The sequence below is a fragment of the Schistocerca piceifrons genome, chromosome 3, assembly GCF_021461385.2.
Source record: "Schistocerca piceifrons isolate TAMUIC-IGC-003096 chromosome 3, iqSchPice1.1, whole genome shotgun sequence".
Classification (NCBI taxonomy): domain Eukaryota; kingdom Metazoa; phylum Arthropoda; class Insecta; order Orthoptera; family Acrididae; genus Schistocerca; species Schistocerca piceifrons.
In genome coordinates, this window is record NC_060140.1 from 524905625 (window position 1) to 524920819 (window position 15195).

Genomic DNA, 15195 nt, shown 5'->3' on the forward strand with positions numbered 1-15195 from the left:
AAAAGTTCTGTGACATGTTGGCTGGCACTAGTATTGCACTGTGGTGCCACTCTTTGGTGCACATCGGCAAACTGCTATTTAGCACTGCTGGTAAACAAATGCGAGATGGAACCGAGCAGTACTGAAAGCCGCCTTGAGCTCGAAGAGGAATGAGGGAATTGCAGTTGTTAACAGCAACTACTGAGGTTAATACAATAAGTTTGTTTCTAAGCGAGATATATATCTCATACTGTCGCCATTTGCACCCTTTTGGACGTATTTTCGGTGGAAAACAGAAAGATAAGTGGGGATAAGATACGAATCGAAACGTAACTATTTTGTAATGAGCCACTGGAGACCAAGGGCCCTGTATTCAAAACTACCCACCAAATACCACTGAACAATTTTGTCTGTTCAGTTTGGGATCACCCTAGATAATTTCTGAACCTCATATATACTAGAAGTTACTATCATATTCATATGTACCTGCTCGAATGAGGCCTAATTATGACGAATACTAATTTTTATACATTGCCATAGATCTTACCAGTGCAAGCTCGCGCTCTCTCTCTCTCTCTCTCTCTCTCTCTCTCTCTCCAGCCGCCCCAGGCGACGGATGAACTGTTTAAATTTTTCCAACGTGACATGACTAGTTATACAACACTAATTGGTTGTGCTGTAGAATATGTAAGTGGGCGTGGGCTGTTTAGTTTTTTATATTGGTAACGCCACGTAGCGCTCTGTATGAAAATCACTGGATGTGCTGTGTGCAGTCTGTGGCTGGTTAGCATTGTTGTAATACGCTATTGTAGTGTAGGGCAGTTGCCTGTTAACAGCGCGTAGCGTTGCGCAGTTGGAGGTGAGCCGCCAGCAGTGGCGGATGTGGGGAGAGAAATGGCGGAGTTTTGAGAGCGGATGATCTGGACGTGTGTCCATCAGAGACAGTAAATTTGTAAGACTGAATGTCATATATTATGACTTTTGAACACTATTAAGGTAAATACATTGTCTGTTCTCTATTAAAATCTTTCATTTGCTAACTATGCCTATCAGTAGTTAGTGACTTCAGTAGTTAGAATCTTTTATTTAGCTGGCAGTATTGGCGCTCGCTGTATTGCAGTAGTTCGAGTAACTAAGTTTTTTGTGAGGTAAGTAATTCATGAAAGGTATAGGTTATTGTTGGTCAGGGCCATTCTTTTGTAGGGATTATTGATAGTCAGATTGCGTTGCGCTAAAAATATTATGTGTCAGTTTAGTGTTGATCAGAATAGGCAAAGAGCGAAATGTCTGAGTACGTTCAGTTCTGCTCAGCTGTTTGAAAAGCAAATAATGTAAGAGGTATATCAGCTCAGTAATTCACTAATTTTTCTAAGGGGACGTTACAAATAATATGGCGTTTTCCAATTCTTTCAGTGTAAATTAATGTGCGGGGGCGTGCTGAGAATTAATTCCCCCGAATTTTTCTAGTGAAAACTCTCGTAGCTCTTTAAATAACTCAATCGCTACTAACATTCTACATCTTTATTATTCAGGTCTACATATCTGCAGCCATCTGCCGCTAGAGGGCTCGAAATTGTTGCGTATAACATAATTATGTCGGTGAGTGAGAAACAGCGTACTGTAAGCGAGCTTCAAATTCTAAGCGTTCGCCCACAGATTTAATATCCTCTCTTCAGCATGACAATACCAGCCCACAAGCGTGCGCTGAGACATCTGCAACAATCCGACGCCTTGGATTCACTGTCGTCGATCATCATCCACACGCACCGGACATTCCCGTTTGATGTCCATCTGCTTCTAAAGCTTAAAGTGAGGACTTCACTATGATAGTGATGAAGCGATGCAAGCAGAGGGAACGTTGTGTTTCCATCAACAAAGTAAAAAATTGTACGGTGACGATATCACCAATGTGTACTTTGGTTGAGAGAAATGTCTTCATCGCCATGGTGACTACATTGTCAAATAAATACATACACGTGAAGAATAAAGACGCAGAATAATAATAACCCTTGTTTTATTAAAAAAACTTAGAGTTTTCACGTAAAAGCTTCTGAGGCATCACTTTTCAGTACGCCTTCGTACATCATGTCCTGAGTGGCGTCTGGCACAAGTATTTTGTTTGGTAGGCTCAGTAACTCTATAGGTAGCTGCTTAAACTGTGCTGTTTATCCAGGCTGACCGGCAATAACTGTCGGTCATCGTCACCTTTTAATGCTGCCCAAATGGGTTTCCGATGCCATTCACATCTGCTGAAGCCAAATGAGTAATTAAGGGCGCCTGAATTGGTCCAAACGTGTTCCATCTCGTTTGCTCTGTTTCCATCCAAAAAATAAAAGGCCCTCGAAGCGACTCGCGTACATTTTAATAATCCCGCAATCATTTCGACTTTTCACGAGTAGCGCACGTTTCCAGGGATATTGACGCCGGCTTTTACCAAAGTGGGCGCTATCGACCGACAGATTAACATAGTTCTGAATGCCATTATTTTAATGGATGTTTCAAGTCCGACTGCCAACTGTGAAATGAACCGGAAACAGCACCGCAGCAGTGCGCCGCATAATATAGTTGCTGATTTTTAACCGCTAATGAACATGTGCGCTATGACGTAATATCCTCAAATAGCATTTCAAACAAATATTGGTTTGCATTAAATATGAGTAGTGGTGACTACAGCCACTTCATTAGCGAAACGTACACATAAAGTGTACTAGGTCCGGTGCAATAAAATATATAAAGATAGCTTAAACTATTCATTTAAGACAATCCCTCGTTGCATCGTCTCCATTTCAAAGGTGTGACAAAAGACGTTCTCTGTGACTTATCTTGGGTTAAGATTTTCATTTATTTCAGTTCAGCAATACCCAAGATTTCAATGGTTCTTTAGGAGCAATCTGATTTTTTTTTTTTTCAGTTTTATTTGTTTCTCAGTGAAGTCTTTTTTGTTATCAATACCACTGATTAAATATTGTAGTTTTCACTGAAATGTTTTTCTTATTTATGGTTGTATTGTAAACGGAACATTTACGTCTTTAAGCTAAAAAACACCCACTTTTCTCTCATTGGTGTTACCCAAAACCCATTTTAATTTTCCGCTTGTTATCAGTGAAATACGTCTCGAATTTATATTGGACCTTATAGCATTGTTACCCAAGACATACAAAGATATTTGGGTGAGATTTTTTACAAGGGATTGTAGCTGGACAGGTTACAGACAAACGAGAACCAAGAGCAGGAGCGAAGTACACACAGGCGACTGCCCTTCGTCTACAGGGATGAATCGAAAGTGATGGATGTGGATAACTCGGCGTTTTATGCCCGTAGTTACAGACTAATCGAATATCAAATGAAACTATATGGTTCCAGACACCTTTTAGCGACGAATGAAAATTCCTATCGATACGGAAGTGCTATCCCAATACAGTTGGAGAGCCTCTGCAGTGCTGTTTACGCGGAACATCAAGTCGGCTGAGGTGTGAATGGAAAGTTGAAATGGTGAGGCAGGCGTGCTAGAGTAGACCGTGCAGTTATGCAAAGCCACTGCGCCAGGGAGGCATAGGGTCAGCTCGTCTGGACTAGTGAGCAGAACGCGTGGGTTCGAATCCTGACCTCGCAATAAATTTTCATTCATCACCTCAGTCTGCATATATATTAATCGATTATTCAGTCTGCCAGCGGAAAATATTGAGATTTTGATGGCCATTAAATGCTGCCAAAACCTGTCTTCCAACAAGTGATTAACATTCTCCAATTGGTTAAGTTCTCTGTAGTCTGTATCTAATGCCCGGTGGTGCACGAGGACAAATAAATAATTTTCGAATCTACTACGAATTTGTTAATCAATGCAGGGCGAAAGTGTTGAGTAAAAGTTGAGACTGGTATCGACACGAATGAACGAACTGACGAACTCACTAAAGAGACTATTCGCCAACTTTTCCAGAATTTAATCTAGGAAAGAGCAGTCTGAGCGGCAGCAAGAATGGCACCTTACATCCTGTTTTGTGGGCAGACATTATACTGACAGCGAGCGTAAAGTAACAACACAGCCATGATTCTATTTCTGTAGTTGCCATAGAAAAGGAATATGCAGTTTACTACGATGAGATTCAGCCATGACTGTTACCCAACCCATTTACACAAGATTAATTAGTGAGATTTTCCCACCTGCGTCTACGATAATAGTTCATCGGGAAATATTGACCAAATTATTTTTGATGGCAAACAGAAGAGTAGAATCATTTCTACGCATACTGAAAAAGATTTAAGTTCCTCAGCCAAATTTTGTTAAATGTCTTTTATGTACTAACAACCCATAAATATACGGTATTAATTTAGGCTATGTTTTTGAAGCGGATATTCAGTTGTGACTCTACAGGGCGATCGGAAACAGTCTAAAACGCTTGTAAGGATGTTGTGAGGTAAGTTTTGCCGAGAAATTATTGTTAAGATAAAAATTCGATACGTTGCACCGTTTTTTGGTTAATTATCATTGAAGTCAGACAATCGGATGGTTGTGCTCGCAAATTCAAGCGGCTCGACACGCACTGTTAGTGTCAGATGTTCTCACAACATAGATAATGCCCCACAAGACTGCTCAGTGTTTGGCTTGGGTTCTATCCTTAATACCTTTCCATGTCCAATTCTTGTGTTGCTGTCTTGTTGGGGTTTAAGAAACAAAATGGTGGACACAGTTGGCAACACACTCTCTGTTTGTGCGAACAACAGCCTGATTGGCTAACTTCCCTGCTGATTGACTACAGATAACATTTATTTCTCAGCACAATCCATCTTGCAACACCCTTACAAGCTCTTCAGACTGTTTCTGACCACCCTTTACATTGATAAGGATTGTTTCGTTTATCTGTGATTGACTACGAGTATAACTGTATCACGTTAAATTAAGATAACTTAGATGTATTTTATGTGTTAAAAAACATTCGAGAGCTTTATGTGGTGCTAATGTAGATTGTTTGTGGCTAATGCTTTATTGAACAAAGCTAAATAAAAGAATAATTCAGAGAGCCCGCAGTCGTCAACAGAGTATTCAACAGATCCAAACTATATGCTTCACAGCGATACGCGAAGTAGTGGTTGAGCTTCGTCAGCTCATTCGAACGATCGTGATGTAGCAGTGGATATCTGCCATGGGGATTGAGTGGGTTGCGGTTGACGGTTTTTCAGCGTAGGTGTTTCAACTGGAGGTGGTCCTGAGTGGTTTTATCAACAGCCCGTAGTAAATTTAAAAAAATAAATACATAAAAAGTGGACTGGAACTGGTGGGACGTGGGCTGGGAGCTGGACTGAGAGTGTGGGTTGGGTATGCCAATGTTTCAAGCGCTTACTGGAAGGATTTCCGATACGCAGATCTGGCTGTGCTTAAGGCAGGAGAAAGTGCAGATGGGTAGGGCTGCTGTGAATGCTGAGGGGGAGTTGTGGTGGGACGAGATTATCTTCTACACGGAAGAAATTGAAATGGTAGTTGTACTTTCCCTTATCGACCAGGCGCGGACAAAATTTCTGTGGGCGTATTGTTGTGTCTTTGGCTCAAAATATACCATTGCCACTCACTTCCTGGCCTGACTGTTGGAAGGAATCTGCTATGATTTGAATCGTGTAGCAGTTTCATCTCATAGGTCCGAAATGTTCTAGTTATCGTTTCTGCCACCCAAAGTCTCTCCTTCTGTCACATCATGAAAAACATGGTTACAGGAACTGTTAGTTCACTTTTCAAACAGTTAATCCGGGTACTTCTAACGACTACGTTTATGAAACAACCGCATCATCTGCTAGATGCAAAGGCTTCATTTAGACACGACAAATAAAACGAAATACTCAGAGTACCACGGCTTCTTTCTCATAAGAAATTGAAAGAGAGAGAACTAAAACATTTTACTATAACAAAAACAAATAAGAAGCTGAAATTGCTATGATCAACAATTTATATTACTTCTTAATTTAGTTGAGTGCAGTACATTAAGAACCAGGGGGACCACGTCATCTCGAGATCACTTGTGACGGTGCCTCTGTAGCCTACGAACCTCTCGGCGAGTTCAGCTTGCGCAACGATACGTGAGTGAGCCGTTGACAGCCGTACAGGGCATCCCGGGTGCAGTGAAACCTCGCAGCACCGGTCCCGACTCAAAGAGAGACCGCACCTACTCAATGTACCGATTTCATCTAAGTTAACAGTATATGCAAGGCTTGGCAAAAAAAGAAGGTGACACAAATGGGAACTCCACATGGCCAAGCGGTTAGAACAAAACAGCATTTTTGGCCTACGAAGGGCGAGGCATCAGCCGTTTTATGTTAAATGTAGATGTGAAACAGTGGTTCGCGCAACAGAAAAAAAAAAAACAATAATCCGAGGGTTGGTGGGTCGAGTACTTACGCAGAAACTGTTTCATTTTCGATTTTTACGTTACTTACACTGCAATTAAACCGAAATAATGCTCACTACATTCCATTTATTAATATTTTCATGAAATGCATGAAAAGAAAAACCAAGGAAATTTTTGGACTGAGAATTCAGAAAACGGTGGATGTTCACGTCTCAAAATACAGAAATTTCATCATTACTGCATCAGGGAAACTTACAACTGCATTACCAAAAAGTTTTTGACTAATCTCATAAAGCCCTGCGTGCCAGAGAACAAATTTATCCGGCTAAATCACTCGTAGCGAGGACAGAAAAATCCACTATTGTACGATGACATATTTCAAAATCGAGGAGGGCTGCCATTGTACAGTGTTAAAGTGATTCCCTATAAATCCATTCCGCTAGTGCAGCCCCACGGCGTCTGTTTTTATCGCCAGGTAAAGAGAGAGCGAAAGAAATTAGACCCTAGAAGACTGCATAAAAACACATTCAGCTGTACATGACTAACTCCCCTCATCAATATTTGACGAAATGATGCATCACGCGCGGTTTGCTGCCAAACTGAGCGATGAAAAAACCTTTTATGAAAGTAACCCACTGTTTTTATGTCTATAGGAACTTTAAAACAACCAAGTAATAGTACAAATGCGACGTTTATAACATATGCAAGATGGTGAGAAAATTATTGTTTTTTTCTGTTTTTATGGTGTAAGTCTCTCCGGCACGTAATTCATCAAATGTGTAATAACAAAAGAACCCAACTTTGTATTAGAACATCTCGTGTACGCCTTACGATCCTTCCTAGAGATTTGTTCGGAATCCCAAATTTTCCTTTGCCTTTCGCTTTTGTGCCTCATAAGAAAGTATTAATAAATACAATACTTTTCTAATTATTTTCAGCGCACGTAAAAACTGTACAAAAATTTCCGCGTAGGGCCTCGATACAACGACCCTCAAATTACCATTCTATTCTCTTTCCGCTATGCCAACCGCTACTCCACCGCTACGAAAAAATAAAATGCCTCGTTCCTCGCCCGACCTGCACCAAAAATGCTATTTTTTTCTAAACGCTGAGCCATGTGAAGGTCCCAATTGTGTCGCTTTTACTCCTGGTCTAGCGCTTTATATACCGTAAATTGAGACGAAATCAATGATGACGACTAGGCACAGTCCCCCTGTGAGCTAAGTGGAACAGCCCTTCCGAGGTGGGCTACCATGCCTGTGACACAATTTTACAAATATAAGTAATCTAAAAGGCGAATAATATTTGTTGTACAGCTATTGATTACTGATTTTCTTGGTCTGTTTGCTTGTTGTAACATATCAAAGTTCCTTGCAACACATCTCAGGGTTGAAACAAATACCTTGTAAAATTTTTAAATTATTTTTTGTGGGCTACCAGGCTTTACCATTTTCGAGCTCTTGCATATCTTGCCCCAACGATTAATTAACTGGGTCCATGGATTGCAACCATGTGTTGCTGCTAGTGCAAGTGTGCTGGGCCGAAAACCCAGAAGTCTGTGGGTTGAAACCACACTTTGCTGCCATATTGTACACAGCTGATTAATTGTTGGGCTACGTAAACAACAGCTTGGGAGTAGTAAGGTCTGGTAGCTCGGGAAACAAATTTAAAATTTTCGCAAGGTATTTATTTTAACCCAGAGATGCGTTGCAAGTAAATTTGACGTGTTACAACAACCAAATAGTGCAACTGATAAAATTACATGCCTTTTGAAAATTTAAAGGAAAATGATGATAATGAGTTCACTTTTATTTACGCGAAATCTGATCTGACAGCACAATAAGAGAAAAATGCCTCAACTTCCTTTAACTAAACTTGAGCCCCAGCTAAATCAAAATTTATACTGACTGAATTAGGATGCAAAAAATAATATTACTGTGTCGAAAATGTGAGGTAACGTGAAGATAAAAAAATGCTTACCTCTTTTTTTACAACGATTACAGGTAATAAACTAACAGTTGACAAATATAAGATACGTATTTTACAACATATAAATTCTGTGAGTATATATCCTTTCGGGCGAAAATCACACTCGACAGAACGGATACAAATAGATTATTCCGCCGCCTCACGAGCTGGCAAAACACAGTACGGAAAACAGCAGAGTGATACTTATGAACAACAGTGAGAACTGTTCAAATGGCTCTGAGCACTATGGGACTCAACTGCTGAGGTCATTAGTCCCCTAGAACTTAGAACTACTTAAACCTAACTAACCTAAGGACATCACAAACATCCATGCCCGAGGCAGGATTCGAACCTGCGACCGTAGCGGTCTTGCGGTTCCAGACTGCAGCGCCTTTAACCGCACGGCCACCTCGGCCGGCCAGTGAGAACTGTTCTTGACACCAGAACACACCAATTACAATAACAGAAATGCAGTCAAATTCTTCGTAACATAGCAATTGGCACCAAGTGGTTATAACATCAGCTGAATCATTGTAGTTGGTACAACTGAATGAACTCTAGAACGAAATTTTAAAAAAGCAGTTCAACGGACGGAACACTATGACCAGAAAACATAATTGAAAGTACGTAAGCGTAGCTTGAGTTTGTTTTAGATGAAACAATAATATCAACAGCTCATAGAGAAGGTTCAGATCAATTAACTGTGACTACAACTGCCGCGTGGCTATAATCGGAGCACGGCATGGAGAAAACTAGGTATCAGGGGGCACAGTGTTCAATGTTTTCAGACGCAAGTCCTCACCAGTAACGACGACTGGCGTGCAGTCGCTCTGATCCAGTCGCAGTCATGGCATTTAACATGCCAGCAACGAATCAACTACAAAACGATGAAGGGCGTATATGGCAGAAAATAGTTTTTTCTCAAGACTGCACATCCGTGTAGTGCTCCACTAGCAACGCTGAATGGTTGCGCTTGCGCTGCTGTGTCCTTACGGATAGACACAGCAGAGCAAGCGCAACCAGACTGTCGGAGCCTCCTCCTGGCGACTCACACACCTCTCCAGTAGGCTCGGCCGCACTGCCTTCCGTAGTCAGAGACAAAGCTCGCGAGGTACGCTACCGGAGATCTTTCGCACGACGAGATCGATTACTTTGATACAACGGAATCGATACGAGCCGACCACGGCTCAACTTCAGTTCTGGTACAAGCATTACAGAAACGCGTGAACATTGACTGATGATGACTGTTCCAGTCGGCTGTCAACTGGAATCATATCAGAAGGCGAGAGATCTGATTCTGTGAGATCGTAGACGGACTCTCCTAAATTTCTGTAGGACCTTGGGAAAAGTAATAGTGTACGTGAATGAGGTCTGTCAGAAGGACTGAAATGTCAAGGATTGTGGTGAAGTTTGCGTCACTAGTATCTGCGTGTTGGATAATGCTGCTTCAAGACGCTCACAAGCAACCTCACGTGAAACGTTGGCTGTGGCCATATATATAAAATCCCTGTGTGATGCAGCATAGTTTGTGTTGAGAAATAACTGTTAAGAAAGCAATACGATGCGGTACGCCAATTCCGAGTTAATTAGCACTGAAGTTCCAATTAGTGCGTTGAGAGAGCGAAGTCAAGCGGCCGGTCAAATACAATTAATGTCAGTTGTTCTCATAGCGTAGACGATAGCAGAGGAGACTGCTCAGCCTTTGGCTCGGGTTCGATCCTTACCACCGTCTAACGTCCCACGTCCAACTTTTGTATCGTTCTCTTGTTCGGTTTTAGGAAACCAAACGGAAGACACGTTTGGCGACAGCTCCTTTGACGGGGCGCTTTAATTCGAACTCGCAACAACCTGATGGCTAACGTCAGTGTTAATTAACTTGTAAACGGTGCAAAGTATCTAATATTTTTTTGAGTAACAACTATTTCTGAGCACAAACTACCCTGCAATATCCTTACAAACTTTTCAGACTGTTTCTGACCACCCTTTACATTATAGACAGAACTGTTGATTAAGAGTTTGTCCCTTGTGGTCAGACGATCAGTATATAGTTCTACTGCGACTTTCTATGCCGTTTGAGGAAGAACACAAGGGCAAAATGGTCAACGGAAATGGCGTATGAGCTACTGGATACTCCAGCATGACAATCACAAACGGTGCGCAGACAATAATTTGTGATTACAAAAAAGATGACCATTGTTCCCCACTCACTAGACTTGCCTCAAAGTGACTTTCCCTCTTCCCATGGATTAAAATCTAGTAGAAGAAGAAAAGCTTTGATATGGTGGAAGGAATTCAAGCGTAATTACAGACGAAAGTAAACACCCTAATAAAGAAAGACTTCCAGATACTACATTTACATACGTATATGAACTAAACAATTTGCAAACCTCCGCGAAGTAGATAGTAGGGGATGCTTTCTGTTGTATCATTAATTTGGGCTTTTGTCGGTTCCATTCGTGTGTGGAACACGGGAAGAATGGTTGCTTAAATGCCTCTGTGCTAGCTATAATTAGTCTAATTTGTCTTCACTGCGTCTACGAAATTGAAGTACATTCCTAGATTCCTAGAAGTCGCTTCTACAAATTTACTAAGCAGGCTTTCATGGTATGGTTCCGTTTACCTCCAGGCAACGGCCATTTTAGTCGGTTCAGCGTCTCCACGACGCTTCCCCAGAGGTCAACCAAAGAGTAACCATTTGTGCTGACTATCCTTGTATACGTTGAATATTCTCTGTAGATCTACTTGATACGGGTTCCACAAACTTAAGTAGTATTTTATGATGGGCAGTCCAAGTTATACGTAAGCAGTCTCCTTTGAAGATCAGTTGAAATTCTCTAGTTTTCTACCACTCAAACGAAGTCTGTCACTTGTGTTACCCACGAATGGGTCTACGTGATCATTCCCTTTCATATCCCTACAACGTGTTAAATTCAGTTAGTTGTGCAAGTTGACTGATTCCAGTTATGACTCACTGATATTGTACTCGTAATATACTACGTTTTCTAGTATTTGACATAAATTTACGTCTCTGAACAGTTTAAACAAATTGTCAATCTTTGTATCGCTTTGAAATCTTATCGAGGTCTGGCTAAATATTTGTGCAGATTTGTGAGACAGTACTGCATTGTAGATAACTGCATCATCTGCGAAAAATCTTCACTTATTAATTATGTTGCCCGCAACGTCATTAATATACAACATGAACGGCAAGGTGTAATGGAACTGAACAGTTCTCCTGTCTCTCTCTCTCTCCTCTCGCAAAATACGATATTTACGTCAAATTTTTCATATTATCCAACGGAACTCTTTTTTATCTAGAAACCAAAGCCACATAAAAAACACAAGATTTATTACCAAATACTGTCATTACAGAAGATTCAAAATCTCGGATTTTACAAAGATTTCGATAAATCTCGGCCATGTTCATTAAAAAGGAATTATCCTATCATTCATCCAGAGTGAATTACGGTAATTACGCGAAAATGAAATTTTAGCCCCACCCTTCCCGATTGCGTTTCTATTACCTTAACCACAGTGCAATCTTGTTGGCGTATATTTTCATGAAAACACAAATGGTTTGTTGTGTGAATATGAAAAGGTAAGAGGTAAATGTTTAACCAGAAAAATCGAGAGATTCGTCATTGCGTCATTTCTCCGAATCTTTTCACGCTATGAAGACAGTCAGGCATTCAGTGTGTAAATCTATGTTCTTTGACGGTTTGGGGAAATATAATACTCCTATTGACGTTTCTCAATGGTGGACCGTCAAATTCCATCGTGGTTCGTTGAAGGAAAGCATCTGCAGTTAATATTCAGTCATGCCGACAGTGAAATCGAAAAGAAGCGTTATAATGAGGTGGCCGGTGGTTTTGTGTACTAAGATAACCGTTTGTGACAGCTCAGTGGCGAACTTGAAACAGGAATTTAGTTCATTTTGACCAGTTCTAATTCTTTGATACCAGTATTTTAGAAACGAAAAGCTAGAAATACTATTGTCTGTACGCAGCCTTTATGGGATCACAGTGGCGTTGCTGGCTCGTGTAACCAAGGTTTGTGGCTTTGCTCTGGAATTGGTGTCGTTTTTTTAAATATACTGGGACTGTGTGTTTTGGAGTGTTTCACACACACACACACACACACACACACACACACACACACACACACACACACACACACACGGAAGCGCGCGCGCGCGTGATGGTAGGGAAAGCTGGAGAAAAAGTGGAGAAGGAGAAAGATGTGGAAAATATTTCACACTAATGAGATGACAAAAGGGTGCAATAAAATCTTCTCACAAATGTGATCGAAAGGCAAAAAGACCGATTGAAAACAATGGCTCTAGCGCGTTCACTAAACTAACAGCTATTTCCCTTCGTGTTAGTGGAGTAGGAGCCCGGAATGAGCCCGAAGCTAGAAATCTAGAACCTGAGTTGAGAGTTACTAGAGTGGAATTTGGGACTCTGCTCTCACGATATGCAGATTCTTCAACATGCACTCTATCACTGACACTAGTTTCCCTTAAATGCTGCTTCACAGGAACTCTAAAGACGACCTACCAAGCGATATGTGAGTAGGTCCTCAGATTCGGCTGCTTAAATTCTGTGCACCGGCGAACTTGACATTCCACGTCGTCTACAGGCAGTTCCGTTAGAAGTGCAAACTTAACTTTCCGGCGAAATCAGTTTTTCTGATGTAGATGAAATCAAGAGTTCGCCCACAACAGTATACAGAGTTCTTGGCCTAATGCTCTTAAGTTACCTCCGCAGTTCTAACAACAGGCAACAGTTAATGTACAGCCAGGACGGCGACGCTACATTGGTAAATAACTTCGTTGGGTTTCCTCTTACGAGAAAGCAACGAAAGTAAATTTATGAATTTAGACTTAACGGCGAAGCAGTGAGCAAGCCTCACGGCCTGATAGATGTGATTCCTCCATTTTTATGCTAGAAGGCAGAAGCCGACTGTTCTGCAACAGCAGAGGAATCCGCTTGAGTGTTGTTCCTTCCGCTACTTTCCTTTTACTCACGTCAGTGGCGAATAGTCCGATCTCCAGTAAACATCTGTTCTTCTTAGTGCGAGGAGTTTTACACCCACCAATTTTAACGAAACTATTATCATATTCAAGAAAATGTGCAAGAATTATAAGCATTTTTAACGAAACTTCCCTGTATGTGGAAAGTAGTAAGTCTTGTTAAGCCTGTCGCATTAGCACCAGTCTTGGGCATTGCGTTCTTTGCTCAAGCTTGGAGGGACAACCAGCTCTGCAGACAAAAATACTAAACCCGTATTTCATTTTCAGCGATTATTTTCGGAATGTCAATTTGAAAGAAATCAAAATGAGAAGAGGAGCCAATGAAGAAAACTGCCGTTGCAATACTGCTTGGAAAATTTACCATCAGGAAAGCAACACGGCACATTGCTGAAGCTTTAAGCTCAATTGGAGAATATGTTGCTGCCCTCAAAGGAGAAAAAGTACAGAAATGGTAGTCAATGGAGCAGGTTTAAAGACGCTTTACTATCAGTATGAAGTCCGTCGCCGGTAGCTGAGTCGTGTTAGTCTGCCTTCGGCAGGGCAACATAGCGGACGCGTACGTGTTGACTGCGTGCGGAGCGCGAGCTCGCCTTGTTTACATTCTGACGGCCGTTGCTTAAGTGCCAGCTTACCTTGTACGATCCATGGCGAACCGTAAATCAACACTCCGATTCACTTTCTGCAACGATTATGCCCGACCCAAAGCACTCGAGGTGGAGCGTTTTCTGCGAGAGGAAGTGAAGATCCCGGCGACCGATATTATCGGCATACATTTGTCCATCGTGAGCAGCACGGTCTATGTGAAAATCATTAACGACGCGGCGTGCGAACGCATACTACATGAGACCAAACAGGGGCTCCGCATCTGTCATGCTGATGGCAATGTGGAGGAGGTAACCGTCGACCACGCAGGCTTAGGTAAGCGAACGATACGCATTTTCGAACTGCCATTCGAACTTCCTGCTGAGGAAGTCGTCGCGACACTTCACCCATACGGCACAGTCCATGGCCACACTGCGCAGAAGTGGACACAGTTTCGGAAGTATCCTGTCCTAAAGGGGTCCGACAGGTCACCATTGATCTCCGAAGCCACGTTCCGTCCTACTTACAGATCGGCGGATGCCGTGCAATAATTATATACAACGGCCAGCCTCGGACCTGCTCGGGTGCGGCAAAGAAGGCCACCTTAGATCCGAATGCCTACAACGGCGTATTACGCAACTTCCAGCTGCCGAAGAACCACCCACGTCGCAACCTACAGTGCTACCGGTGACCTATGCCGCTGCTCTAGCGTCTCCTACCGCTTTGCAACGTCGCCCGGTCACCACAAACGATGCCACCAACGAGCCCGACCAGACACCGACGGAGACCGCCTCGGACGGCCCGCCGCCTCTGCCGGCCACCGACGCCGCCCCGAAGATGCCGGCGCAACCAGACGCTGACTCTGACCTCGGAAACACGAGGGAGATCGACTCGCTCATCGTTCCTACAGCGACCTTTCTGCCAGAACAACGCGACTCCCTTCCGTCGTCGGATACGGAGGGTCGCACAAGGAAACAACGTTCTCCGAAACGTCGCAAGTGAAGACGTCGCACAGTTTCCGGCCAAGAGGAGACGTTGCAAGTCGGGGAGGCCGCAACCGCCGACCAGCACGAGGCCTCAGAACCCGCTACTGCTGACGAAGACGTTATGAGCGCGGAGACATCCAGCGGTGTGCCTGCGCCCCGTGCTGACGCTGAACTAAACCATGACCGTATCACTGGCGACACTACACCACGCACAATTACACTATCTTCTGCAGACAAAATGGAAGATATACCAGTGTCCGCTTCCACGGCGTGGCACGAGGAGGAGGTCGAGAAGCAGGACCCGTTACGAGAC

At 42.6% G+C, this 15195-nt stretch overlaps 1 protein-coding gene across 1 annotated transcript in view; it reads left to right on the forward strand.

Annotated features, from left to right (window-relative positions):
* LOC124788795 (wiskott-Aldrich syndrome protein family member 2-like) overlaps positions 1 to 14898 on the forward strand; it is a 122097-nt gene extending 107199 nt beyond the window's left edge. Inside the window, exon 4 of the mRNA XM_047256077.1 lies at positions 14543 to 14898. Coding sequence (XP_047112033.1) covers positions 14543 to 14898 — 356 coding nt within the window. The remainder of the gene's footprint in view (positions 1 to 14542) is intronic.
* The last annotated feature ends 297 nt before the right edge of the window (positions 14899 to 15195 follow it).